Source organism: Camponotus vicinus, unplaced genomic scaffold (genome assembly GCF_025532165.1).
Source record: "Camponotus vicinus isolate PSW18456_S1 unplaced genomic scaffold, iyCamVici1.0 SCAF_3, whole genome shotgun sequence".
Classification (NCBI taxonomy): Eukaryota; Metazoa; Arthropoda; class Insecta; order Hymenoptera; family Formicidae; genus Camponotus; species Camponotus vicinus.
This window is the reverse complement of record NW_028141967.1, coordinates 162,838-189,369: the sequence shown is the minus strand read 5'-3', so window position 1 is coordinate 189,369 and position 26,532 is coordinate 162,838. Positions and strand designations below refer to the sequence as shown.

Genomic DNA, 26,532 nt, shown 5'->3' with positions numbered 1-26,532 from the left:
TCACCGCAACAACGCCAGCTGGCGGTACAGTTCGTAGTTTCGCTTTGCAATTGTCGCGATCGTGTTTGTCATCGCGAGTCCCGAGATTGCACGCGTTCCGTCGAAATCTCTGTTTTCCATTCATCTTTGTCATCTCCACGTCGAGTTACAGTCACGCTCGACGCGGTTTCCTCGCCGCCGAGTTTTTCTCCTCGCGATCTCTCCGCGCGCGGCTCGCGACGATCGTCGTGCGATCGTGGTGCGACCGAAACAAGATGGCCGCCGCCGCGGCCGCCGCGTTGCTCGACGAGCTCATGGGCAGAAACAGAAACGTTTTGCCCAACGAGAAGCCCAAAGAGCTCAACTGGGAGGACCCCGAGGTGAGCCCGTCATCCGGTGCTAAATGTGCACCCTTTAAACACTTTCACTTGTTTTTTTGCGCAAAATTTTTCAAGCGCCCCATTGTTAACCCTTTACTTTGACGAGAACATTTTTTTTTATTCTTTATCTCCGTTGGAATTGAAGACGCGTATGATCAAAGACAATTACGAGTGTGAAAAGTCATTTACTAGTCGTTACAAATGTCAGGGATTAATCGTATCGTTTATTAGATTTTTATAGTTTAAGCATTGTAAGATGTAGAGAATATCGAGGAAAAAAAATAAATACAGTTTACAGTTATTTTTCCTAATGTAATATAAAGATTCTGAATACAGGCATTATTTTTACGTGTTGCACTTTGATCGTATACATATATCTTTACTAATCTATGCTTTACTAATGTATGTTTTTTCCATTCGAATTCATCAAAGATTCCTTGTGTTTTAGTTTTGCAAGCTGTATTTGGTAAAGTTCTGTCCTCATGATCTATTTGTTAATACGAGAGCAGACTTGGGCGCATGTCCCAAGGTGCACGACGATGAAGCTAGGGAATTGTTCGAAAAGGCTCCATATTCGTACCGTAAGCAACAATACGAGGACGAATTTATTAGGTACTGTCAAAGTATGTTGAACGAAGTGGAGCGAAAAATCATCAAGGGAAAGCAACGATTGGCACTGATTGGAAGAACAGAAGCGGTAAGTTTTTCATTAGAAGATTACAAGTATAAAAATTATAATTCAATGTTTTGTATATAGCCGACGTTAACCCCGGCGCAAACGCAAAGGAACGAGGAGCAGATTGCTCTGTTGACAGAGAAGATAAATAAATTAGTGGAAGAGGCCGAACAGAGCGGAATTCGAGGTAATGTGGAGGAGGCGCAGGGCCTAATGCGTCTTTGCGACCAATTAAAGGACGAGCGCGAAACCCTAAGGAAATCCAATGACAATAGCCATTACAATCAAGTGAGTATATAGATGGATAATTTCTCAAGTTGTAAAAGTTACAATTATAATCTGTAATAAATTTTAGATTATAATTTATTGAAAGAGATTTAATGAAAAATAGTGGATATGATGCTTTGCATTTATGTTAATTTTATGAAATTCGTTTGTAGACTGCTGAACTAGCGGCCGCGCAGGAGAAACAGATGGAAGTGTGCGACGTATGCGGCGCGTTCCTCATCGTAGGCGACGCCCAGCAACGGATCGACGATCATTTAATGGGAAAACAGCATGTGGGTTATGCAAGACTGAAGAGCGCTCTTCAAGAAATTATGGTGAAAATAGATTTTTGTACATTTTTTTCAACATTAGATATGTCTTTGAAACTGAAAATGAAATTAAAATCGTTTAGAACAAACGCGAAAAAGCGCGGGACGAAAAGGAGCAGAGAAGGGAGGAGGAGCGGAAACAAAGAGCGCGAGCGAATGAAGAGCTTGACAGGCGGCGGAGAGATGGTGACAGAGATAGAGATCGCGACAGAGATAGGGACAAACGTCGAAGCAGGCGAATGGACGACGATAAAAATCGTCACGACTCTAGCAGTCATAGGTGAATATCTCTTCAAGTGTTAAATTATTTTTTTTTATTATATTTTAAACCGACACTCGACGATACTCGAACAAGTCAATCTAATGAATATATTATATTGGTTATAGAAATTCTGGGCACAGAAGTAGAAGTAGATCGCGAGAAAGACATCATCGGGACGAAGATAATTATCGACGTCATAGTCGAGATAAAGGTAAGCCGTGATTTGATTTTTGATAATCTTTATTGTGCTGTAAATGTTTTGTAATTACGATAATTGCGATGATAATAATAGCGATGATTACAGGAAATCGCGATCATCGGAGTTCCAACCATCAGAATCGTCGCCGACACCGCTCGCGAAGCCGAAGTCACAAGTAACTTCTCTTGATTGGTTAGTGAGTGAGAAATGAGCCAGGTATGCACTAAACAATATAACCATATTCGTCTCAATTACTGTACAGGTACTATCTCGATCCAGGTGAGTTGCCATTCCGATGCACATAATACATATACATGATAATATAATCTGTGATGTTTGAAGCACCGCGTAAGAGTCACAGCAAGTGTTCATTTCACACTCTCTCTCTCTCTCTCTCTTTCTCCCTGAAACAAACATCTCTCTTCACCTCTCTCTGTTTGATTTTCTGCTAGAATAGTCGAACGTTATGAAACTATTTGCCATATTCTTTCATTATCTTTAAGATCAGAATTCGAATAGTGTACATTAGGTGAATGAATATTGGATAATAGCGGTCGAAAAATAATAGGTACACTTATCACTGTGCAATGCCTCTGCAAAGACACGAAAGGTTTACAACAATTAATAATTTAATGATTAATTTTTTAATCGAGAAAATTGAATTTACATTTGTTCGCTTAGTCATATAAAAATTTCTTTAATTAATATCAATCATGCTATTATCGCAATTTTGTCTCGAAAAGAATTAAGATTCCAAGATGAATCTAAATTCAATTTCCTCGACTCTATAAATCTTAATTTCCTCAAGATCGTAAAAACAGCAATAATTAAGAAATTTTGAAACAATCTAAAGAATATTGCAAAGAACTTGGAGAAAGAGAAAATTGGATTTATTTTTTCAACTTTGATTTTTTTGCATTAAATAAAAAAGGAATCAATAGAAAATGTGAAAAATTCTTTAATCGCGTTATGCAGAAATCAAATTTGCCTTCCATATGTAATTCCGATTATTTTCTGTGGAGCAAGCTGGGAGAAGGTATATCCTATGGCTTGCTTTCGTCGATCATAATTCTGTATTCGAAGAAAAACGGCAGAAGAGCGTAAGTCCAAGAACTCGTTTTTTTCCAGGAGAAGCCCGCAAAGATTCCGGAATTGTGGATGCGCGCATATTCAAGATGAATTAAATATAAGTGTGAATAAATGCAATCAGGTTGAAACTCATCTAAGATGACATATATACGTACATATATATAAATATATATATATATATATATAAAAATTTCTGCTGTTTATTTAAAAATAAAACAAATTGTTTGTAAAAATACAGCGTTTCTCTTTATTATAATATATTATCGCGTTTTTGTTTTCAGATAAAATCAAATTCGAGAACTTATCTCTTTCGGAAACGTTTCGGGGCGTTTTCCGTTAAGTACTCATGAAAGGAAACGTCACACGTATTTCCGTTATATGAAAAAAAACAAAGCCGATAGAATTGGACTTACTCCCTTCCGCATCTCTGGTACAGAATTGTCTTCGTTGAAAGAAAAATGTAAAAGTTTGCGCGATAAGAGAGAAGGGGAAGGGAAGGGGGAGAGAGAGAAAAGAGAAGAAATTTAGCGCCGTGGGGGGGACACAGTTCTCTCTTAGTGCCCGCTTCATAGAGCTTCGTCCACTACTGCGAATGCAGTTGGAGCGCGCCCTGCAAACGTGTGTGACTGTGACTATACGAACCTCTAGCTTCCATGTGCCACGCAATTGACGAGGTATTTATGCCGGAATGTGATAACATCAGTATATCCTTCTTTGCCAAGAGAATTTACTTCCCCCTCTTGCTTTCTTTTATCTGAGCGGGTCCCTGGCTAACTCGAGAATCATTTTGAGATAGGCAACAATTCAGAGACAATATAGAAATCTTCAAATTACCGGTATAGGATGTAATCATATCTTTTCGCGTACAAAAAGCGAAGAGTATAAAACTAAGCGTATTCGCGCAATCTTTAAAAGGGGCAAGACTGATGGACCATCGTTTAATAATAATGAAGGAAAAAAAAGCTCGACGAATATATATCTATATATCGTGCTGCTTTTAACAAAAGAAATATTTTATAATAATTTTTAAGATAATATACCTTATACATATAAAAGGGAAGTAATATTTATTTGACAAACTTTTTTTCCCGGAGAAATTAGATTCAATTTAAATAAAAGTTAGTTTATTCACTTTTGTCGAAATTTAATTCATAATCTCCCTGAGGAAGACCTTGCGCGCTGGTAAAACACACAGTCGACAGAAGGACAAGATTTTGTCTACACAAAACTATGATTGAAATATGTTTGAATATTACATCGAATCGCGAACCAGTGGCACTTACTAAAACTCGGATCGTCTACTTTCAGGAAGAAGAGAGATGTACAAAGTGCGAGGCTCACATAAGAAGTTGCGCATCAAGACATCACTTAACGTATTTGTTAAGGTAAAGATTTTATATAATCTTAACGGTGATAAGAGAGAGAGGGAGGGATAGAGAGAATACACGGACGAAGGAATAAAATTTTTGAGAAACATCGGAATTGATATAATAACTTGTGTACTGAGTAATTGTTATTTTAGGCCATCTATACATAAACAGAGCGATCAGAAAGGTAAATTATCTAATATTAACTCGCGGTATTAATGTGCCGCAATTATAATATAATGCTCCTAAGATTGTTATTTGGAATTAATAAAATGATGCTATATGCACATTGGTTCTGTTTTTTTTTTTTATTCTATGTTGTGCTTTGTGCGATTTTGGAATTAAAACAGATTTAATTCAGATTTAAATATCAACTTTCAACATATTTCAAGAGTCTTGAATTTTTTATTTTGTCATTTTTTAAATCCTTATTGTATTATATTAAATATATGAAAATAACAAAATAAAATATATAAAAGATGAACGAAAAGGAAAGATTTATAAGAGAATTGGCGGCGTTAAATATGCAGTCATAACTTTGGAAAAATATATATATATGATTTATTACAATAAATAAATATGCGAGGTACAGAGAAAGACACTGTGTCTCACGCCAACTAATAATATATATAAATAGTATATACTAATACTGGACATGGTACAATCCTCTTCTGGTGTAAAATAACTTCATACAGCGATAATGCATTCATTTTAAGCCTATTCGTCTCGTTACCTGAACACATAATGTAATAACATACATGTTAATTATTATCGTCAGATTTATTATTTATAATTTCGGTTTAAAAAAAAATGTATCTCATCAGATAAAATATGTATAATCAGAGACATAAGATTTTACTAGAATATTACAAAATACGCGCATCACATGCGCGCCATTTGTTTCCTTATGTCATATAATCTCAAAATTGGAAAAAAAACATATGATAAAAGTATAATCATATACATCGATACATTTAAATATGTTATTTGATTTATAAATTACATAATTAAAAGTAATCAAATAAAATAAATGCATTACAATTTAGTAAAGAAAAAGTTGATATAAAATTTATATTTAACAAAATCATAAAGAATTATTTTCATTGCTAAGCTTCTGAATATTAATTTTAAAGTTATTACAAGATGCAAGCTTGCTGTTTATTTGATTATTCGTATTCGTGTTTCGTATTTGACGATTGATCGAATTACCTGTTCATATACGGTCCAAGCCATAGTGGTCATCAAAGTTCGCCTCAGCATTCTAGGAACGATACCTTTGAAGTACCCCAAGACACCGTACTTTTTGTAGACGAGAAACGTCGCATGATAAATGCCATTGAATTCATTCGGATACAATTGCATCTTCGTTTTGACAACGTCCGGCGGTTGCGTGACTACCGAAGCTAAAACTCCAGCGAGAATCCCGCAGCCAAAATGAACCGGTATCGGCGAATCGCCTGTTGCTCCTATCAATGAAGAATTTGTAAGGTTGTAATCTTCAAGGATCTCTAAATTTTTATAAATCAAGAATTACGAATCAATATCGGAATTATAATAAATCATATAAGTAATTATATAATTTTTTATAAACACATTTACATTTCTTAATATTTATGAATAATAATAATAATTATATATATATATATATGTGTGTGTGTGTGTGTGTGTGTGTGTATTTTTATAAAACACACAGATATATACATATATGTATAATTATTATTAGTAATTACTAGATTAATATCATTTAAGAAATACCTGTACTGGCAACCACGCTTTTCAGTTGTGTATAAAACATAAGATATAAACCGCTGTAAGGCGCGTCCCGTAGAAGGGTAGGTACCAGTCCACTAGATAAACCTCTCATTCCTTCTTGTTTGTAAATCAATCTCAGAGCCTCGCTGATACCATTATACTTGTAAACGCCGCTCTGTAAAATTATGTTAATATAGTCGGGAATCGGTTAAAATCGGCTCAAATTTTATTTTGCGCAAGTCATAGCAATCATATTAAACTTCTCTATTTGAAATATTTAAATTCTTATTTTAATATTATACTACACTAAGCGCAATTACTTGCAAAAATGTCCTTTCTCTTTTCTTGCTTTAAAATTTCTTTTCGTTCTTCATTACTCTCTTCTCAATATTTTTCTCACCCTCTCTTATATATTTTTGTCACATATCCTTTCTATTAATCGTACCTCAAATCGCGTCTTGACGACAGTAATGGGAATCAGCAAAGCGCCGGACATAGAGCGTGCGGTGATGCCTAAGGAAATCGCCTGCAGGGCCGTCAATGGTTCTTCCAAATCAAAGGCGTGTTTCAGCCAATGTAATGATGAGAAATATAGACCCACACCGGGAATTACCCTGGTTATCGACTGCAAATTAACATTTGTAATCGTTATCGATGCGAGTTCAATATCCAATTACAAATTAATCCTTCAGAACAAAGGACATCTTACCGGCGTCATGCCCTTCCAAAGTCCGAAGACATTCTCTTTTTGAACAATGTTTGCCACCGTGCCCAACATTCCATTTCTCGGCGATCTATTCCGGAGAAGTATAGAAGATATAATTGGTAATTAGTTAATAAATATCAATGTTTAGAAATATATGTTAAAATTTAAAATCAACTGATCAAAGTCAATTAATCAACAAAATTATATAAATTAAGTTTATAATTTTTTAAAACCTAAATTTTGAATGACTAGAATATTAATAAATATCTCTTTCTTTCTCTCAAATCCCTTGAAAGATTAAATTATAAACTTTATCTTAAGAATTTTGAACTAATAAAGATTCTGATTATGTATTTGTTAAAAATAAAGTTTGACTACAAATTTTATTTTACAGAATGTTAATCTTACTCGATGGAGACATTGACTCTACTTTGAAGCCTAGTCTTCACCAAATCCAGTGGTTGGAAAAGAATCGTGGAGAACGTCCCGGAAAACGAGCCTGCCAGGAAAGATTTTAAAATCGAATACTGCAAACACACAAGAGAAAATCATGAAAAACATACATTCGGACTTGTAGTGTCTGCGAATTATAGCTCCTTTAATTTCGCAAATAAATTTTTCTAATTCAATGAAAGTATCGAGAATCTTCAAAGTACATTCAAAGTTTTCAAATACATATGTCCAATATCAACTTTAATGCAATATTTGCTCAAACACGAATTAATGTACGGCTATCTCATTGCACGTGAGTGAATTTGCACTCGTGCGACAAGACGATCTTGGTCGCGCGTTATCAAACGAGGATGACTCCGGGGTTATCGTCATGAGTTATTTATGTGATACATATTTTTTTTAATAGTGTGTGCATTGCACAATTTATCTTAATGATTAACAATATTTTCAAAGAATTACATCTTATGCTACACAAAAAATCTATTTATTTTGTTCCTTTCTCATAAATAAAAGAAGACAAAAAAATGAAATTTTAAAAGATTAATAAACTTCCTTGTCAATAAATTTGTCATCCGCGCGTGTCGGATGTTATTTGTAAATTGTCTAACCGACAGTTTATCTTGGTCGTCTTATCTCTCGTATTTTCTGGAAAGTTCGCGAATTTCAATAATGAAATCTTTCGTGACGCACAACATTATATAGGATGATCCTAGTCATTTATAAAAAAATTTGCAATCGATAATTTTTTGGTTGATAATTTTCAACCAATTTTCAAGCAACCTTCAAGATACATAAATATATTTTTTAATTATTTTGTTGCAGAAAGCCATTTTCATGGAATATTTATTACAATGAGCCATTAGCGATTCAATAAAAATTTCTTTGTATAAGTTACTGTTATTTATCATTAAATTGTCGAACAAATTTCTTTGATAATTTTTTAATCAGTGACTTACTAATCAGTCTAATCAATAATCTATATAAGTTACTTATCTAATCTCACTATAAAGTTATTCCAAGAACTGCACAAGAAGGAAAAAAATAATAATAGAGAAATATACTTTTGAATGTGCTATACAGATTATTTTGTTTTGTCACTGCAAAAATATTAAAAATAAAATGTATCTTCTTTTCCCAAAGAAATACAGCAAATAACAAAATATATTTGCACCTATCATATTTTTGAAATAATTTTGCAACACATATTGAATAAAACATTTTGTTGTTACTCTTATAAAATTGTCCTAAAAAGAACAGGATTTCTCTCTCTCTCTCTCTCTCTCTCTTTAGATATTTTTTTTATCCACTATATAAGATTTAATAAATATATATCAACTAAAGAACATGATAAAACTGTTTGAATAGATTATATTAATAGATTAATATTTTCAATTTGTTTGAAATTATAGAGACATAATGCAAAGCACATATATAAGTACATTTTAGATCTTTTCCATCATATCAATTAAAACAATGCATCTGTTGTTACATTGCATTCATAACAATTGCATGTATCATCAATATGTATAATTTTTAACTCATTTTTTTTACTAACATAATTGTTTTTCTATAGCTGTTAATGCATATACAATAAAGCTTAATATCATTCAAGATACTCAACCAATCAGATTGCCTAGCAATGTATTTTACATTAGTTTCGAATAAAAATGATTCACAATTCAAAATACTTACACAGCCCAGAGCTTCCATAGTAGACCAACAATTTAGAAACTTATATTCACTATTACGAGGATTTCAAATCCCTACACGTTCAAAGAAAGAATTACATTTAAAGTGTTATTTAAAAAAATGCAGTTATAATTAAGAAAATACTATTCCAGAATTTCTCTAGCAGTGATCTGATTTGATTCCTCCCAGCTATATTGATTTTCCACTCCTATTGATTTTTAATAATTTCATCAATAATTAAAAAATAAAACAATGTTGTTTTGTAGAGACAGGGAAGCAGTGAGGGAGAAATTTCTCTCTATACAATCGTGTTCAATGCTGGCTAGATACTGAGTCACCTTTAGAAGCAAGCTTTACTTACATCCTCGTTTATCTTCGTTTCGACACTCTCGAGGTCAATCGGGTGACTCTGCATATCGGGGCATGTCCATATGGATAAAAAGGCCAAGCTTATCAGCTGTTGAAACGTGATTTAAACGTGACTTTATTTGAAAACGTGATGTACTTTGATGCTGGCATAGGTCAATCGGTATAGTCCTCATTCGATGACCCTGCTGTTTCTTTGCGCGATGATAATAGTCTGAATCATTTCTCATGGAAATCTTCCAGCTTTTACAAAGAGATCCGGAATGATCAGATTGGACGTGTTCTCTTTTAGCTGAATTCGACTGTATTTGTGAAATGAAAAAATTAAACGTCGAGAAATTTTACAGAAAGATTGAAAAGAAACCAAATTGTATCGAAAATAGAATGATAAGAGGTAGAGAGTAGTTATGAAAAGAATGTATAAAAGCATGTACAATTACAGCGTCACTAACAAAGCATTTGTAATTGTAGTTGCGAGATTGAAGTTGTGAGGTAAAATGCAGATTGCAAATATTTTACACATATTTTCATGAATTGGAAAAAAAATGGAAATACAAGAAGCGACATTATTTTCATTTGATCAAATTTAGATCTCTGCTTCTTCAAAAGCATTAAAATTCTATCTATCTGAACTTCTCATACAATTTATTTAGGAAATTGTTTATTATTGGAATAAATTAAGTATATACGATACATGAGAAAATAAATGTATGTATAGCAAAACAGAATAAAAAGAACTGAAATTGCAATTACGCAATATGTATCGAAAAAATAGTCACTGATGATAACAGAGTAATTTGGAATAATAACAGCAGCGAACTTTCAAAATGTTTAGAAAATTAATCAAATGAGGCCAATGAAAGAATTGCAGTTGTTGCATAATCAATCATTTCATCATAAATATGTTTTTCTCTCAAGTCTGTTTCTAAAGCATCTTATTTTAAAACTTAAATATTTCGTTTCTACATTTCTTATTTCTATTTTATTTTTCTTTCATTATATTACAGTTATCATTACATAATTAATCAAAGAATCTATAAACGATTTTCCAAGGTTAATCACAAGGTTCGCCCATTGTAGCTGCTTTCTTCTCGTATTTAAAACAGAAAAAAGATACATCCTGATTTTAAAAGAAAACACAAAATTAAACAAGTTAAAATTTATATTTCAAGAAATTTAAAATTCATCAACGAGCAAAAATGATCTTGTAGTTTCGAAGGAAGTAGACTTCTTATCTACTATGCGTCTGCATCAACAGAAAATTGACAAGGAACGCGATTAATTTTTATTCGCGACGACTCGGGTCGATCGAAACAAAAGCTCCATTTTTTTTTCGTAACAATAGTACGAGAAATTGAATTGCAATCGAATTAGTTACAGCAATCTCTCGATGACGATATAACAATTCAAACGGACAGGTGTGTATCACTCGCAAAAGAATCGACAAAAAGCATCTTTATAAAAAAAGATCGGTAGAGTCGTACTAACAATAAGCATAAAAAAATTCGATTTAATGGAATATACTTTCGTACCGAATCAATGGAGGACGAAATAGTGACCAAAACGTGAGGCTTACGACGATGGAGGTGATGGAGGTCGCATGATGAAAAAGTGGCCGTGGACTGATAAGGGCTATTAGGCAACGATCGCGACATTATTGTTTTGCGTCACGTTATTCTTGTTTTCGTGCTCTGGATTATCTCTGTGAAATGAGAGAGGCAAGTTTTTTGTCTCTTATAAATATTAATTCAATATGACTTGCGTAATCGTTTTCGATAGAGCAACATGGCTGCGATCACGAGATACTTATTTCGTAATTCATCAATCAATGTTGTATAAAAAAAAGTGTTTTCATTAAATTTACTCCTTTTACACTTTTTGTGTTTCCTCTCTTTCTCTCTAATATTATAAATACATCTATCTTATTTTGGCTACGGTTGGGGAGACACTGGATGCTTTGAAACGTTTGATTGACCAATCAGGACAAAAGGAGTAAAGATTTTTAACCTGATTGGTCAATCAAACGCTTCACTCGACTGCTAAGTAGTAATCGAACATGATTGGTTTCTATTTTCGGATTCGACCAATCAGCATCGAATTATATTAGAATCATCTAGTAATGTTGCGTTGAATGCGGCCAATCACAATTGAGTATTCTCTTCATACTTGATTGTGATTGGTTAATTTTTTAAAGCTTAAATTACCTATTGTAGACTTGGTTTTATTTCATGTTCTAATTTAGTTACAAAACAAATCTAAGGTTATTGGTTGTAAATTTCGCCAAACTTTTGATTGGTTACTTTGCAGGAAATTTTTGGAACCCTAGAAATTTTCTATCAAAGAGCCAATCGGTTCGGCGCGTTCAAAAATATATAGTTACCGCTAGTAAAAGAAGTAAGTTGGCAGTATTAAAAATTACTGATCTTTCGTTTCTTTTCTCCCACTCCCACCAGTAAATCAGCTGATAGGAAAAGGAGTTAGGTTTACAGGTGGAAAATATCAAGTGTGTATATAGCGCACATATAAAGATAAAAAAATATGCCAATGACTTGTAGCATACTTGGCTGCTCAAGTAGATATTCTAAAGAAAAGAATATCAAATTTTTTCGGTAAATACCCACGTAATCTCTCCACTTATTTTCTCTTAAAACTTGGATTTTTCTGATTTTTTCTATCAAGTGGAATATGTCTTTTGACTTAAGTAAATTATAGCTTTACATATTGTTAAATATTTATCATTAAATTAAATTTATAAATCAACTTTTATATGAATATTGCAGTTTTCCTCTCAAAGATAAATGTAGATTGACAGCCTGGTTGAATGCCATAAAAAGAGAAAATTGGACTCCCAGTAAATATGATACAGTCTGCAATGAACATTTTACTGCTAATGATTTTTTGCCTTGTCGAGAAGCTTATAAAACATTTTTGAGACCAACAGCGGTACCTTCTATATTTCCTTCATCTATAAAAAGAAAAAAATACAAAATCAGGAAAGTAGATAATGAAAATAAGAGAAATGAGGAGGAGGATGTAGAGAAAAATAAATCTTATGAAACAAATTTTACAAATATTCACAATAATGTAGATAATATAATAGATCAAAATATAAATGATTCACATATTAATATTCAATTGGAAATAAATGATGAAACTATTGAAAATATGCATACAATAGTAGATGTAATAGAAGACCCAAATATATATAATGTCAATGTCAGTAACATCATTCTAGAAACATGTAATCAAGAAACAGCTGCGATAGAAGAGCCAACATCTCCAACGATATGTAAACCGATGGAAATTGAAATAAAACAAGTAAATGATTACAATAGTTTAGACTCTATAAAATCGCACCGTATAAAAAATTTACCAACTCCTACCGAAGTAAATTTGCGCCATAAGATTCGCATGCTACAGCAGAAACTTCGTAGAAGAGATGCTAAAATAATATATCTGCGCCGGCTCTTAACACATTTAAAACAAAAGGTATAGTATATACATCATATATGAAATATTTTGTGTGCTCTTTGTACTATAAAATATTTCTTTCCTTTAACAATTGTTTCTTTTCTTTCATCATTTTGTGTATGTTGCATGTTACAAGTAAATATAAATAAGCTTTTACAATTGTCGCATAAACATTTTAATGGCTTATATTATATGCATGATTATATTAAAAAGTCAATTAGTAAAAAGTAATCTAAAATGAATCATAGATATATGATTGTAATACAATTTGTTTCAACATTGCATTATTATGATTATTATTAAAATATATAATTACTGTTGGTTCTCTTTCTTCTCCCCCTGTATTATATTTTCTAATTGTTTCTACATTCTCATCTAAATTATATCTGCAGTTGACATTTTATTTAACAATTATATTTATATGTATTTGATTGTAAATCTTGAATGATAGTAATATCAATAGTAATCATGCATTGTTTTGTGTGAAAATTTATTAAAAGATCAAGGGTATTGTTATAACAGATTTAAATTGTTGTTAAAAAATATATTTATCAAAAAAAGCAATTTTCATATTAAATATTTTAAAATTATGCATAATAATAGAGAGAATTAAATTTGTAAAACAAAAATAAATCCAAAATTTTAAAATTTGCAATGAAAGAGCAATTCCCATAACTCAACATGTATGTATTGCTAATACTACAAGTATTTATTTTTACATGTTTCAGAAGGATATTTTATCTGTCATACAACATTTATGAGAAATTATTGTTTTACATCATGTATGTATGTATGCATAAGATTTTTCTCATAACAATTTTGTAACATATGCGAAATCTATTTATAAGACATCTGAACTGAATAAATTTTATTGTACAAAGATAAAAAATTGTTTCGGTATAAAATATATTTATAGATAGAAAGATATTAATAGAGACAATAATTATCTATCAAAATATTTTATTATATAACTGCCGGCAAATTAAAAGAAAGTGACATGTACAATAACCCAACATATATACACAGGCCAAAAGCACAGACTTTTGTAGAGAGGCATATAACCATAAGTATAAGGAAATTTATTGGTTTATTTATTAGTTTATTTTTTTACGGACCAATCAATTTTCTTATCTTATGATTCTACCCAATTAGATATGGCTGCCTTGCACCAGAATTATTAGGGCGCATTCATACCTTGGCAGAAAAGCAAAAGCCAATCAAAAACTCGCGCTGATAGTCACAATTTCTATTTTACTCTTCTCTATCCGATAACCAATCAATACATTCAACAAGTGTACTACCACTAATGTAATAGCACCCTAATATCACTGCAGAAATGATCTAGCAAAGCGTTAATTTAAGACCAAAGAGAAGATTAGATTTGTTTGTGCGTGTTTCAAATTTATGTTCAATCAAGAGAATAAATATTTTTTAAGGTATTAATATAATGTTTTATATTTATTATTTGCACTTTTTATATACTTCATTCGAAAAGGAGAAATTTATATGAATATATATACATCGTAAAATCATTATTATTTAAAATATATTGGAATAATATCTTATAATTTGTTTACTTGTGCAGGAAATTTGTGTGTGTATATATACACATCTATGTATGTTGTATAGTTAAATTATTAATATTGAATGTTTATATATACATGTCAAAAATAATGTAAAACGTTGTTTCAATTATTTGAAATTTTATAAGAAGTGACATAAATTTTAATAACAAGGAAAACAAATTTTTATAATCTCATTATATATTACTATCTTTTTTTTTACAGAAAGCACTGTGCTTTTACATATCTCTGAAGAAATTTCAAACAGTGAAATATTATTATATATTTGCAACATGAGACGTTCACCCAGGGAACGTAAAGATTGTTTGAAACGTGCATTACAGCGGACATTAGTTTTACGTAAATATTTATTTCACATCTTCCATTTTTTTATATTTAACTCAAAACCAATTAATAAATAATTTACAGAGAATATGGTCAATAAATCTACTGTAAATAAGCTTAATGAAGTTATAAATGAAGCTGACGTTGTTGCTAATGAGACAAATATACAAGAGAAAGGTATATAAATTATAAAAATTTTTATATTTTTGTATATAGTATTATATATTCTGTATGTATAATGCATATTATATATATGATATACATTATATCTTATGTACTTTTTACATTACATTTTGAGAAGAAATAATATTACGTTTCATAAAGAATTTTATAATTTTGTGAAAATAACATATATTTTACTCATATTTTTAGCTGTTAATCAGCAGGAAGTACTTATGGATTCACAAATGATGATATCATCTTCCAAAGTCCTGAAAACTTGTACCATCTCTCTGACAAAAAAAATGAACGACTATGATTGTATTGACTTTGCACAAAAACTGGTATATTTGCTGAAAAGTGCAATTATATATTTATAATTATCCGCAATGTTATATTAAAATTAATCAAGAGATATGTATTTACAGAGTGTTAATTATTTTGCATTTTATTAAATATTTAATGATATTTCTTACACATGCACACACACAATTTAGAAGAACGTATCAACTTATTTTTTAATAAGAAATATTGCTATTTACTTAGTGGGTGTGAATTGATCAACACTTATACTTGTGTACACACGCAATTACATAATCTCTCAATAATATATAATAATTGTATATATTTTATTATTTTATATCCAGTATTGCATTATTTTATTTAGGTGAAATATGTACAAGGAATGTCAGACAATCCAGAATTACCACCAGATTGGTCGCTTTTAGAGCCACAAGTAACAACATTGTTTAAAAGAGTGCCTAATTGCAGTACACTCTTAGGTTTGTTTATAATTATTTGTATTATAGGAATAGCAAGATTGTAATTATTTAAATAGCAAATATTCTTCCTTGACAATTAAAAAAAAATTAGTAGAGGAATAAGGAATAAAAAAAGGCAATAATAATGTTACTTTTCCTATTGATCTAACAATGCATTTGTAATGTGCAATTGCAAATTTTACAAATGATACTGTACGTCTTTTCTCATTGCTTCTCATTATTTTACATGTAAAAGTGTGGAAATAGAATGAAAAAAATTTAATGGTTTACAAATATACTTTTAAATTTATTTATTTTACCATGTAATATAAGTTGTTTTATAATTTTATTGTGATATTTTTTATGTGCAGAATAATGAAAAAAATTTATTTCTAAAAAATTCTCTTTAAAGAAAAATACAAATAATGTCAATTGAATTTTGCAGATGCATTATTTGAAAGAAAGAAAGATAAAAAAGATGTTGGATTTTATTTTGCTCTTTTTCTCTACCAAGAAAGATATTTCCTCTTCTTTACTAGACTCATTCTGTGCGCGTGTGTGTGTGTATGCACAAATATAAATATTTATATCTTTTTATTTTCAAAAATATATTATTACATTTTTTAAATCTATTTCACACAAGAATCCAGTCAAATCTATTTTCATTTTTATTTCAGGTACATTAGAACCTTTAGAAAAGAAAGTTTTAGTTAGAAAAAAGCCTGAGCAGAGAGTAGCGCAGCAAGCTGCAATGGTAGTACCTGAGAAAGTGGTGCAAGCTGTAAATATCAAGGATGAGGACAGTGTGGAACGAACTGTGAGGAAGATTAGAAAATTAATCGTAACTTATTATAAAGAAACACAAAAACCGCTTGATTTTTTCAAATTAATTCTACATCCACAAGATTTTGGAAGGACTGTCAGAAATATGTTGTACATATCATTTCTCGTGAAAGATGGAATTGTGACAGTGAGAAAAGGTATTCTCTTCTCTTTATTATTAAGGAATTTATTAGAATAAGTCAAAATAAAATTCATTTTTTTCTTTTTATTTCTAAAATTTGTTAATCTTATTATAGATACTAATGGAAATCTTGCTGTACAACCATGTCATAAAGAAAAAAATTTGCAAAGAAACGATACTAGAACAGGCATTCAAAATGTCATTTCCTTAAACATGAAGCAATGGACGGTAAGTTCTTAATAAATCTTTGATTTAACAGATTTTAAATCAATCAATAGAATTTCGAATTTAATAAATAAAATTCTTTGCTAATTTCATATTAAAAACAATTTTATAAACATTTACATATTTCTTTGGTTAAACTTGCTTATTAAAATGTCTTAATACAAGTTTAATATAAATTTTGTTATTGCAGTTATTGAATTATATCTGAAATTATATAAACGTTTTTTTTGAAAAAAATATTGAGAAATAAGTCAGATTTTTTCTATATCACATTTGGCACTATCAATCGACAAAATATATCGAAATTTTATTTTTGATTTGTGGAAATTAATTTCTATATATAAATCTTGATTAGTTATTATATCATTGATTGAAAATGTATAGAAGGTGCAGATTGAATTAATACGTTTATTTGCTAATATAGAGTAAACAGAAAGATTTTTCGATATATCTTATTAATCCCGTATTATCGAACGCGTATTAATCTGTATCAGCATGCGAAAAAATAACGTTAATCTCAATGTATTTTACGAAAAGAAAAATTTCTCACATTGTTCATTATAATTCAATATGACTGCAATGAGAAAATAGAATTAAATCGAAGATTACTGGATTTTACTGGAACATAATTATAATGTAATTATGATAAAATTAGAAGTTACTATTATAAGCAACTAGAATTAATACAAGTACTTTTTTTGTCAGATATTAACAAAGATGCATAAATTGAAGAAACCAATGATTGATTTTGATGAAGATAAGTGATGCTATTTATAGATTAACTCATTTTTTGTCAGCCTAAGATTGAGACGCATATATAATTTATCTTGTAATTTTATATTTGCAGAATATTTGCATTAAATGTATTTCCAGTTATATGCTATATTAAAGAAAAGAATAATTTTTTGGTAGTATTACAATAATCTAATACAATAATAATTTATTATTAACATATAATATATATTATAGTTATAGTAATAATTTATTAATTATTTATTACGTTATTTTGTCATTATAAGTTACAATAATGAGCGTTAATGTTACTACATAATTAAAACCTGTATTAATACTTATGTAATAATATTTTCCCACTTCTTTTTTTCATATTTTATTATTTAAGTTTTATTTAAGTAATTGTGTAATATTGCCAAAGATTAAAAAATGAGAATGATTAAATTTTATCCTAAGACTAGTTTCCATGAACTAATGGTGATTGAATAAACATTGTTTTTAGGATGAATGCAAATTAATTTATTATTTGCCCGAAGATCTTTCAATCGTATAAAATGTTATTTCTAGAATTCCTCAATTAAATTATAGATTAATAGAGATTAATATTACATTAATAGAGAAGGAAACAAAGGAGTAACAGAAGTCTGTTTGTTGGATTTGAAATGATTTTTATGATTCTACTTGCAATTTCTATTTCTCAAATTTAATAAAATGTGTCTTTCTAAAATTGAAATAAGTATGCAATAAAACTTATGTATGTATATATAGCGAAAAATCTAATCATATATATGTAGGAAGTATCAAGGAAATGTACAATCTGATCGGATTCGACAACTGGAAAAAAACTTTCAATATTAAATATATCTTCAGCAGATATATATATATGAATAAAGATTTAAATGAGAGCTAAATAAAGTTATAATATATATATGCTTAACACATGCCATAAATATGGAAATTAAAATTTCTCTTAATAGTAATAAAATTAATTTTTATCTATATTTATGTTAATAAAATGTGTCATATCTGAATTATATATATACAGGGTGGGCCATTTTAATCTATGCACCCAAATTTCTTTGTACCTAAGACAGATACGGAAAAATGATTCAGACAAAAGTTTTATGGTTTCGAGGGGGCCATAAGATGGTATCATTGGTTTGACCTTGAAGAGTTATTTGAAGGTCACATGAAGGTCACCTTTAATTTCTTAAATGGAACCTACTATTTGTCATTGCACATTCTTGTAGCTTATCTCGAGAGCTTTCCAAAACACTATAATTAAGTACTTTTTTGTTAAGTACTTTTTGAGTTATGAGGCTTGAAATAATTTCTTAATTTTACATAAACCGTAAAATATCTTGTAAAATATTCATTTTTCGATTATCTTACCTTAATACTTTTATGTACAAAATAATGAGAGGAATCAATTGGTGTAAAGAAAACACATAGTTGTTTTTAAGAAAAAATATGGAATTTGCAATTAACAATTCCATATTTTTTCTTAAAAACAACTATGTGCTTTCTTTACACCAATTGATTCCTCTCATTATTTTGTACATAAAAGTATTAAGGTAAGATAATCAAAAAATGAATATTTTACAAGATATTTTACGGTTTATGTAAAATTAAGAAATTATTTCAAGCCTCATAACTCAAAAAGTACTTAACAAAAAAGTACTTAATTATAGTGTTTTGGAAAGCTCTCGAGATAAGCTACAAGAATGTGCAATGACAAATAGTAGGTTCCATTTAAGAAATTAAAGGTGACCTTCATGTGACCTTCAAATAACTCTTCAAGGTCAAACCAATGATACCATCTTATGGCCCCCTCGAAACCATAAAACTTTTGTCTGAATCATTTTTCCGTATCTGTCTTAGGTACAAAGAAATTTGGGTGCATAGATTAAAATGGCCCACCCTGTATATATATATATATATATATATATATATATATATATATATATATATATATATATATATATATATATATATATATATATATATCATTCTGATATACACGTTTCCTACTCTCTCTTAAGGCGCATTCACATCTTGGTAATAAGGCAGAGAGCCAATCAGAACTCGCGCTGGTAATAAGCAGGGTGTAAATGTATCGTTAGATTGGCAAAAAGTAGAAATTGTGTCTACCAGCGCGAGTTGTGATTGGCTTCTGCTTTTCTGCCAAGGTGTGAATGCGCCTTTATTCAAATAACGACATAACCTTAAAATCTACCTGGTATTTATGTTTATACAAATGTTCTCTTCATCTTTCTCGTAGTAAATACAATAACAAAATAGAAGCTCGATTTGCCATTTAATAATCGAATTCACGCAACTTCTTTAGAAATGCCGCCAAAACGAGGAAAGGTACAAAAGGAAGAGGTCCAAGTTTCTCTCGGACCGCAACTCCGCGAAGGAGAGGTTGTCTTTGGAGTAGCTCACATTTTCGCGAGTTTCAATGACACGTTTGTCCACGTTACCGATTTATCAGGCAGGTCAGTATAGTACAATAACAGATTATATTTAGCAGAAAGCTTTCTCTTTCGCGATATATAAATGAAATATTGTGTTTTTGATTTAGGGAAACAATCGCCAGAGTTACCGGTGGCATGAAGGTGAAGGCGGATCGTGACGAAGCCTCGCCGTATGCAGCTATGCTCGCGGCTCAGGTTTGTTGTACTTCATTTTTGTATTTAAATTAATTCGAGAAATAGCATATATAAAGATATTCCTCATCTTGCGTTATCCACATCCAGGCAGCACCTAGATTGTACTCTGTAATCGAAGGAGCGTTCATGTTTGTGGAAAAACAAATTCTTTTTGATAATAGAGAACATGTGCATTTACGTATCATGCACTCTTTAAGATAAAAAAAAAGAAAACATTTTCAAACATGGAATATTACATATAGGGAGATTTAAATACACAAAGCGTGATATTAAAAATTTTAATCGTAAAATATATTTGTTTTTTTTGTAGGATGTTGCAGAAAAATGTAAATCGCTAGGCATTACAGCGCTGCATATCAAACTGAGAGCTACAGGAGGTAATAAGACAAAGACTCCTGGTCCTGGCGCGCAATCTGCTCTGCGTGCTTTGGCTCGTTCGAGTATGAAAATTGGTCGTATCGAGGATGTTACTCCCATTCCATCAGATTCGACTCGTAGAAAGGGAGGTCGTCGTGGACGTAGGTTATAAATTATGATTATAGTTTCCCACGCTTTATCTTTCAATAAATAATTTGAAGAAAACAAATATTACATTTTTATGAGACATATTTCTATATAGTCTTTGTTGAATTCCTATATATGTATACTTGAAAAAATTATTAAATTACACATTTATTATTACATTACATAATAAAAACAGATGCAATTATACAGATAAGTATAAGAGAAACATTCTCTTAGAATAAAAATATTATTTATATTATTTGTTATTTATTATTACATTCAATAAACTTATTATTTAGTTAAAAATTTTTAATCTATTTTTTTTAATTTCTTTAATTTCTTTTTTTGTTTCATTTAAAAATGAGCACTCTCTGTGATGTTAAAATGGCCACATTCAGCGGACTCGAGCTACGGTCGGGGAGAGGCTCTGGATGCATTGAAGCGTTTGATTGACCAATCAGGTTAAAGAAATCTTTACTCTTTTTGTCCCGATTGGCCAATCAAACGCTTCAAAGCATCCAAAGTGTCTTCCCGACCGCAGCCTCAATCGTTAAGTAGCACTCGAACGTGGTTGGTTTCTACTTTCAGATTCGGCCAATCAGCGAATTACATCGAAAAATCTAGTAACGTTGCCCAACTGTTGAGTGAACCGATGAATGCGGCCAATGAGTATCCGGCATACTATGAAATGTATCTTTATGTTACGTTACTGCGCATGCGTCAGAGACTTCCACGATTCTTCTTCCTGAGATTGCTCGACCTCGGCTATGCTCGGCCATTTTTATCGTGTTCGTCTCGATGGTAAGTTGTAGTTCTTGTCGCAACAAGAGGTAGAGTCTATAACGTCTATTCACGAATAGAATTCGTCCGATTATACTTGTAACTGCTCAAATATTTTAATCGCTATATAATTGATCTGAAATTCGCAATATATATATTTCTTTGAAATTGAATAATGCGTTCTTTTATCGTGCTTTGCACGTGTTCTTTGTCGAGCCACGTGAACGTAGCGGATACGCATGCTATTTTCAATTTGCAGCGTTACGATGTTTGAAATTTATTCGTTTCTTTTATTTCTATAAAATTTTGAATAAATTTATCTTCAGATAACATCTCAGCATGGTTAACGGAAGAATTCCGTCGGTCTTCTCCAAGACCTATGTCACTCCCAGGAGGCCATACGAGAAAGCTCGTCTCGACCAAGAATTACGCATTATCGGAGAATACGGTCTTCGTAACAAACGCGAAGTATGGAGGGTAAAATACACACTGGCTAAAATCCGAAAAGCTGCTCGTGAGTTGCTTACGCTAGAGGAAAAAGATCCAAAACGTCTTTTCGAAGGTCAGTCATATATCGATCATCATACATTTATAGTTTAATAAGATTTTTATTATATTTATTAATCAGTTGTATGTTTATTTAACACAAAATGTAGAGCATATGATGATTATGCTTTTGACACCTCTTGTCTGAATATCTCTGATAGATTAAAGCGTGGACTGAAAAATTTCTTTAGAACTCATAAGAAAGATTTGTCCGAAAGAATCTCTGTAAGTTTCTCCAATGCGGGAATATGTGTTTTTACAGGAAACGCTCTGCTTCGTCGTTTGGTAAGAATTGGTGTATTGAACGAAGCTCACATGAAGCTCGATTATGTGTTGGGCTTGAAGATTGAAGATTTTCTGGAGCGACGTTTGCAGACTCAAGTATTCAAGCTAGGTCTGGCCAAATCTATTCATCATGCTCGCGTGCTTATTCGCCAGCGGCATATTCGGTAAGTTATTGGTAATAATAATGTGCAGTATGTACATCTTTACATTGCTAGAAGAAAATAACACTTTTATATTATTGAGAAAGGGATATTTTAATTCTTGAGGAAAGGAGAGATTTAAGACATGACAGAAATTTTATAATTTATATAAATTGTGATTGTAAGTTTTTTTTATTTTGATTATAAGTGATGTGGACTTTTTACAATTTAGACACTATAGAGATTCGCCTTAAAAAATGGGCAAGAAATGGCCGAATTCTTAATTGGCACATTTCTAATCTTTGAGGCAAAATCAAAAGCCTGGCTTAATCACCGATGAAGGGTCGATACCTTTTTCGGTTTCAATCTAGGCTACAATTGTATCTTAATGTTAAAATAAATAAGTAATTTTAAATGAGTTACCAATAAAAGAAGGAAATGAAATACAAATGTCATAAAAGATATTTATTTTATTCAAACTTGAAACTTGAAATTTTTATAGTCGAAAAGCTATACTGTATAGTTTTTTAATATACATCTACATGGAAATATAAAATTATTTGAATATTTTATAATTTGGAATATTAACAACTCGTTCATCTCGATAAAATTGGTAAAAATTTCGGTATTCAAAGGTTCTACATTCTGCATGTATGTCATGAGGCAAGATGGTGAACGAATTCTGCTGCTTAAGTGTTTATCAAAGTGTTTATCGATGGCATCTGGTCGATCGGTTATGGTTGACTACCTACAAGCCCAGAATTCTCAAATTGTTAATATAACAAAATTTGATTCATGCAGGCCACTTAAGTGCCGTTTTACGGCACTTAACGTCTGTTGACTTCCTATCGAGATCCTCCTTCATCCTTGTCGAGAAAAAGAGAGAAAGTTTCGGTAGCGTCTTTATCTTTATAATAGAAGAATTAGCAATCTGTACCTTTAAATACAAACATGGGAGAATTGAGTAATTAATAAAGGTTTTTTTGTTGTAGAGTGCGTAAACAGGTGGTGAATATCCCATCGTTTATCGTGCGACTAGACTCGCAGAAGCACATCGACTTCTCACTCAAATCGCCATTCGGCGGCGGCAGGCCTGGCCGCGTCAAGAGGAAGAATCTAAGGAAGGGAAGCGGTGGCGCCGCACCTGAAGAGGAAGAGGATTAAATTGATTATTGTTGTCGCGATTTTATATCTTAATAAATGCGCGATCTGTAATATAATTGATTGTCTTTATTTGTTTTCTTTTAAACATTTCGTCTCTTTGATAAAATAGCTATTCCAATATTATCCTAATATTATCCTTTCCTAAGCAAAAATTTAAGATACATGAGAAAGGTATTTAAGAAAAAGAAATTTCTAAAGTTTTAATAAATAAATGTCTTTTATGACATTTGTATTTCAGCCTTTTTTTATTGAAAATTTCAAAATCATACATATTTTAATAACGTTAAAGATATTTTATATTTAAATACATATTGTAGGAAGGGGAAAATGTATGTACATATAAAAACAAACAAATGTGAAAATTAAAATTTATGGAGAAAAAAACAGGAATATACTGGAGAGTATATTTTATCGTATGTTTGTGTTTTATATTTTTATATTTATTAGAATTTTGCTGTAATAATTAAAAATATTTTTCTCGAGAAAAGATTGGTTAGGTAATTTAAAGAGAAAAATTCCATCAATATTTTTTGTGGAAGAAAGATAACGTCTAACGGATCGTTAAATATATATTTTAAATTAGAAATATCAAACACTCAACGACGCTTGAAAAATTGAAAAGCCTTAAGAAAAACTGTAATGTATATCCTAAAGTTTATAAACCTGACACCACACACATAAAGAATTCCTCTCTCAAAGTTCTATATCTTTGCTTCCTTCTTTTTAAAGTAAAAATGATTTGTACTAAGAAATAAAATATTAAGAAATACTTATTTTATTATACATTTTATTTATAAATAGCATTACTATGAATTTATGAATAAATAAAATTGTAATAAATAAATTATCATTTAATAGAAAATAATAGTAAATGGAATTAATTACAATTTTTTGATTTCGGAAATTGAATGACTAAAATAACTTTATCACGTCAGAGTGTTACGTTTTATCGATCGTGAGTCAAAGAATTTAATTTCAACAAGTTGAATAATTCTGTGGGGGCGTAAAATTTATATTAAAATTTTATAAATAATTTTAATTTAAATAATTTAATAAAAAATTTTATAAATAAAATAGGAAAAATGCATATGTATCATTTCTTTCATTCTTGGCGAATTTGATAAATTTTGCAATTTGTTATAATACATTGCTCTCAACTTGCGTTCCCAACGAACGCGAAGTAGCGCGCTACTGCGCGATGCATCTACGTCACGTGTCACGTGTGACTGTTTAAGCTCCAAGTTCACGCCGATGTCTTGAAATCGCTTCGCGATTGTCTCGACTGCTCCGTATTTTCCGCGTTGTTTTCGCCGGAAAAACATTAAAGACGAATGCGCGTGTGATTGAGTATATAAAGCGAGCGTGTCGCAATTAATATGCGTTATTATAGTGTGCGTTTGTTGCGGCCCGTGCCCGTGCCCGTGCTGGTGCTCGTGAACGCGAACGGACAACGGCCAACGGATTTTCAAACGCGTCGCGCGAGTGTTTGTCGCTGGACCCAAGTTTTGCGTAGCGATCAAGGACTCGGCCAAGGATCCGTGCAATATTCCTCCACTCACGTCAGTGACAACGCGAAAGAAGAAGCACGCGTTATTAGTCGCGTTAGCGAGCATCAATTCACTCGTGCGTCAATTCGAGGTAATGCTGCGAAGAAATCGAAACTGTTGGGTAGACAAGATGGCGATCGATTGTAATGTGTGGTGAGTTTATTCATTTGTCCGATACCGATTGATACCGATTGTGTATTTTGGGCTGTAACATTATGCATGCGTAATTAGCGTTGCTCTCTTTGTCTCTCTTTTCTTCCCGTTTTTCCTCTGCCGTCTCCTCTCCCTCTACCTCCCTCTCTCTTTTCCTCCCTCCCTCCCTCCTCTCTCTCTCTCTCTCTCCTCCCTCTTTTTTTCTCTCTCTTATTTAATAGCATGGATTAGTAAAATATATTGGAAATTTTGTTTTCTGTTATCCTGAATAATAAATATATGTACATGTAACTCACGCCTTACATTTTCGCGAAAATGAATCTTACGACAAATTGACCAAGACATACAGCTATTTATTAATTCGTAAATTGAAAAATCTGCTACATTTTTTCGAAATCTATATCATCAAACGCGAATCAAAGCACACGAGAAAATGTACGTATCTCGTAAGAAAGAAAGTTTCCATTTCTCGCTTTCGACGTCGTAATTCAATATGACTTTGGCGAGGAATTCAAGAGCCTTAATCGTGTCATTAATCAGATATTATTAACAAACGATCCCCGGTGTCGCCCTTCGAAGTTTCTTACAAAGAGAGGGATTGTTCGCGCGCCCGACCTCCTCGGATCCTTTTCTCGGCGCATCGAGGGAGGGAGAGAGGGATGTAATCGGACGACATATCGCGTGCCGTTCGAGGGTCGCTAACGTCTCGGCGAGATACATACCGTCGATCTGATCCCACGTGTGGCTGACAGTCCTCGTGATGGATAATAGGATCGAACCCTCGTCCTTCCGCGCTTTGCCGCGGGCGTGCAATATTTCACGGCTTATTTATTTTTTCAAGACGCGCATCTACGCCTGTTCACGTGTCGCAAAGGCGACACGGCTTTCTCAAATTTTTCCCTCCGGCATTTTATATCGATGTCGACGCGATACACGGATATATTGCTCGAGATATCGGTTTAATTTAACGGCCATTTTATCGTGTTATTTATTTAAAAGCTCGGCGAG

The 26,532-nt window shown here is 31.5% G+C and overlaps 7 protein-coding genes across 16 annotated transcripts in view; 6 read left to right on the top strand and 1 right to left on the bottom strand.

The window, feature by feature from the left end:
* Window positions 1-9: 9 nt before the first annotated feature.
* LOC145969344 (luc7-like protein 3) lies at window positions 10-6,876 on the top strand. 8 transcript variants are annotated; one of them, XM_083095385.1, is made up of 9 exons: window positions 10-359; window positions 808-1,056; window positions 1,117-1,323; window positions 1,476-1,637; window positions 1,715-1,911; window positions 2,019-2,104; window positions 2,186-2,284; window positions 2,355-2,371; window positions 3,221-6,876. In XM_083095385.1, the coding sequence occupies exons 1-7, from the start codon at window positions 255-257 to the stop codon at window positions 2,269-2,271; spliced, it is 1,092 nt and encodes a 363-aa protein (XP_082951511.1). In that variant the 5' UTR covers window positions 10-254; the 3' UTR covers window positions 2,272-2,284; window positions 2,355-2,371; window positions 3,221-6,876. The 8 variants fall into 8 exon arrangements, with proteins under 8 accessions (XP_082951511.1, XP_082951514.1, XP_082951512.1 ...); XM_083095388.1 differs by lacking the exon at window positions 2,355-2,371 and having other exon boundaries at window positions 4,490-6,876; XM_083095386.1 differs by lacking the exon at window positions 2,355-2,371.
* On the bottom strand, window positions 5,086-11,458 carry LOC145969346 (mitochondrial glycine transporter). Its single transcript, XM_083095391.1, is given in 10 exon segments — window positions 5,086-5,281; window positions 5,758-6,014; window positions 6,304-6,475; window positions 6,746-6,925; window positions 7,010-7,094; window positions 7,415-7,533; window positions 9,510-9,556; window positions 9,559-9,582; window positions 9,585-9,816; window positions 11,047-11,458. Coding segments are annotated over 10 exon segments (1,266 nt in total). The 5' UTR covers window positions 11,170-11,458; the 3' UTR covers window positions 5,086-5,254.
* A 491-nt stretch (window positions 11,459-11,949) lies between these two features.
* Window positions 11,950-13,901, top strand: LOC145968594 (uncharacterized). The gene is made up of 3 exons (XM_083094169.1): window positions 11,950-12,123; window positions 12,295-13,003; window positions 13,714-13,901. The coding sequence occupies exons 1-3, from the start codon at window positions 12,053-12,055 to the stop codon at window positions 13,744-13,746; spliced, it is 813 nt and encodes a 270-aa protein (XP_082950295.1). The 5' UTR covers window positions 11,950-12,052; the 3' UTR covers window positions 13,747-13,901.
* Window positions 13,902-14,137: 236 nt separating this feature from the next.
* On the top strand, window positions 14,138-18,241 carry Nse4 (SMC5-SMC6 complex kleisin component Non-SMC element 1). Its single transcript, XM_083094168.1, has 8 exons — window positions 14,138-14,421; window positions 14,773-14,907; window positions 14,977-15,069; window positions 15,265-15,395; window positions 15,719-15,833; window positions 16,490-16,792; window positions 16,892-17,004; window positions 17,707-18,241. Exons 2-8 carry the CDS (start codon window positions 14,841-14,843, stop codon window positions 17,764-17,766), a joined length of 882 nt encoding a protein of 293 aa, XP_082950294.1. The 5' UTR covers window positions 14,138-14,421; window positions 14,773-14,840; the 3' UTR covers window positions 17,767-18,241.
* A 1,655-nt stretch (window positions 18,242-19,896) lies between these two features.
* LOC145967963 (small ribosomal subunit protein uS11A) lies at window positions 19,897-20,991 on the top strand. Of its 3 annotated transcripts, none has more exons than XM_083093094.1 (4): window positions 19,897-19,972; window positions 20,081-20,231; window positions 20,318-20,405; window positions 20,716-20,991. In XM_083093094.1, the coding sequence occupies exons 2-4, from the start codon at window positions 20,083-20,085 to the stop codon at window positions 20,932-20,934; spliced, it is 456 nt and encodes a 151-aa protein (XP_082949220.1). In that variant the 5' UTR covers window positions 19,897-19,972; window positions 20,081-20,082; the 3' UTR covers window positions 20,935-20,991. The 3 variants fall into 3 exon arrangements, with proteins under 3 accessions (XP_082949220.1, XP_082949219.1, XP_082949218.1); XM_083093093.1 differs by lacking the exon at window positions 19,897-19,972 and adding an exon at window positions 19,976-20,013; XM_083093092.1 differs by lacking the exon at window positions 19,897-19,972 and having other exon boundaries at window positions 19,979-20,231.
* Window positions 20,992-21,565: 574 nt separating this feature from the next.
* Rps9 (ribosomal protein S9) lies at window positions 21,566-23,880 on the top strand. The gene is made up of 4 exons (XM_083093878.1): window positions 21,566-21,710; window positions 22,016-22,251; window positions 22,498-22,684; window positions 23,653-23,880. The coding sequence occupies exons 2-4, from the start codon at window positions 22,029-22,031 to the stop codon at window positions 23,822-23,824; spliced, it is 582 nt and encodes a 193-aa protein (XP_082950004.1). The 5' UTR covers window positions 21,566-21,710; window positions 22,016-22,028; the 3' UTR covers window positions 23,825-23,880.
* A 1,248-nt stretch (window positions 23,881-25,128) lies between these two features.
* Irsp53 (Insulin receptor substrate 53 kDa) overlaps window positions 25,129-26,532 on the top strand; it is a 79,253-nt gene continuing 77,849 nt past the window's right edge. The window contains exon 1 of the mRNA XM_083093514.1: window positions 25,129-25,524. The gene's annotated coding sequence lies outside the window, so the exon portion shown is untranslated. The remainder of the gene's footprint in view (window positions 25,525-26,532) is intronic.

What these genes read in the sequence shown, in the direction of transcription:
- LOC145969344 (XM_083095388.1), top strand. Translation starts at nt 255, where the DNA reads ATGGCCGCCGCCGCGGCCGCCGCGTTGCTCGACGAGCTCATGGGCAGA. An exon ending in ACAATAGCCATTACAATCAA is followed by an intron (nt 1,324 to 1,475) that starts GTGAGTATATAG and finishes ATTCGTTTGTAG; the next exon opens with ACTGCTGAACTAGCGGCCGC. An exon ending in GCGCTCTTCAAGAAATTATG is followed by an intron (nt 1,638 to 1,714) that starts GTGAAAATAGAT and finishes AAAATCGTTTAG; the next exon opens with AACAAACGCGAAAAAGCGCG.
- LOC145968594 (XM_083094169.1), top strand. Translation starts at nt 12,053, where the DNA reads ATGCCAATGACTTGTAGCATACTTGGCTGCTCAAGTAGATATTCTAAA. An exon ending in AAGAATATCAAATTTTTTCG is followed by an intron (nt 12,124 to 12,294) that starts GTAAATACCCAC and finishes TGAATATTGCAG; the next exon opens with TTTTCCTCTCAAAGATAAAT. An exon ending in TAACACATTTAAAACAAAAG is followed by an intron (nt 13,004 to 13,713) that starts GTATAGTATATA and finishes TACATGTTTCAG; the next exon opens with AAGGATATTTTATCTGTCAT.
- Nse4 (XM_083094168.1), top strand. Translation starts at nt 14,841, where the DNA reads ATGAGACGTTCACCCAGGGAACGTAAAGATTGTTTGAAACGTGCATTA. An exon ending in GACAAATATACAAGAGAAAG is followed by an intron (nt 15,070 to 15,264) that starts GTATATAAATTA and finishes TCATATTTTTAG; the next exon opens with CTGTTAATCAGCAGGAAGTA. An exon ending in TTGACTTTGCACAAAAACTG is followed by an intron (nt 15,396 to 15,718) that starts GTATATTTGCTG and finishes TATTTTATTTAG; the next exon opens with GTGAAATATGTACAAGGAAT.
- LOC145967963 (XM_083093094.1), top strand. Translation starts at nt 20,083, where the DNA reads ATGCCGCCAAAACGAGGAAAGGTACAAAAGGAAGAGGTCCAAGTTTCT. An exon ending in GTTACCGATTTATCAGGCAG is followed by an intron (nt 20,232 to 20,317) that starts GTCAGTATAGTA and finishes TTTTTGATTTAG; the next exon opens with GGAAACAATCGCCAGAGTTA. An exon ending in CAGCTATGCTCGCGGCTCAG is followed by an intron (nt 20,406 to 20,715) that starts GTTTGTTGTACT and finishes TTTTTTTTGTAG; the next exon opens with GATGTTGCAGAAAAATGTAA.
- Rps9 (XM_083093878.1), top strand. Translation starts at nt 22,029, where the DNA reads ATGGTTAACGGAAGAATTCCGTCGGTCTTCTCCAAGACCTATGTCACT. An exon ending in TCCAAAACGTCTTTTCGAAG is followed by an intron (nt 22,252 to 22,497) that starts GTCAGTCATATA and finishes GTGTTTTTACAG; the next exon opens with GAAACGCTCTGCTTCGTCGT. An exon ending in ATTCGCCAGCGGCATATTCG is followed by an intron (nt 22,685 to 23,652) that starts GTAAGTTATTGG and finishes TTTTTGTTGTAG; the next exon opens with AGTGCGTAAACAGGTGGTGA.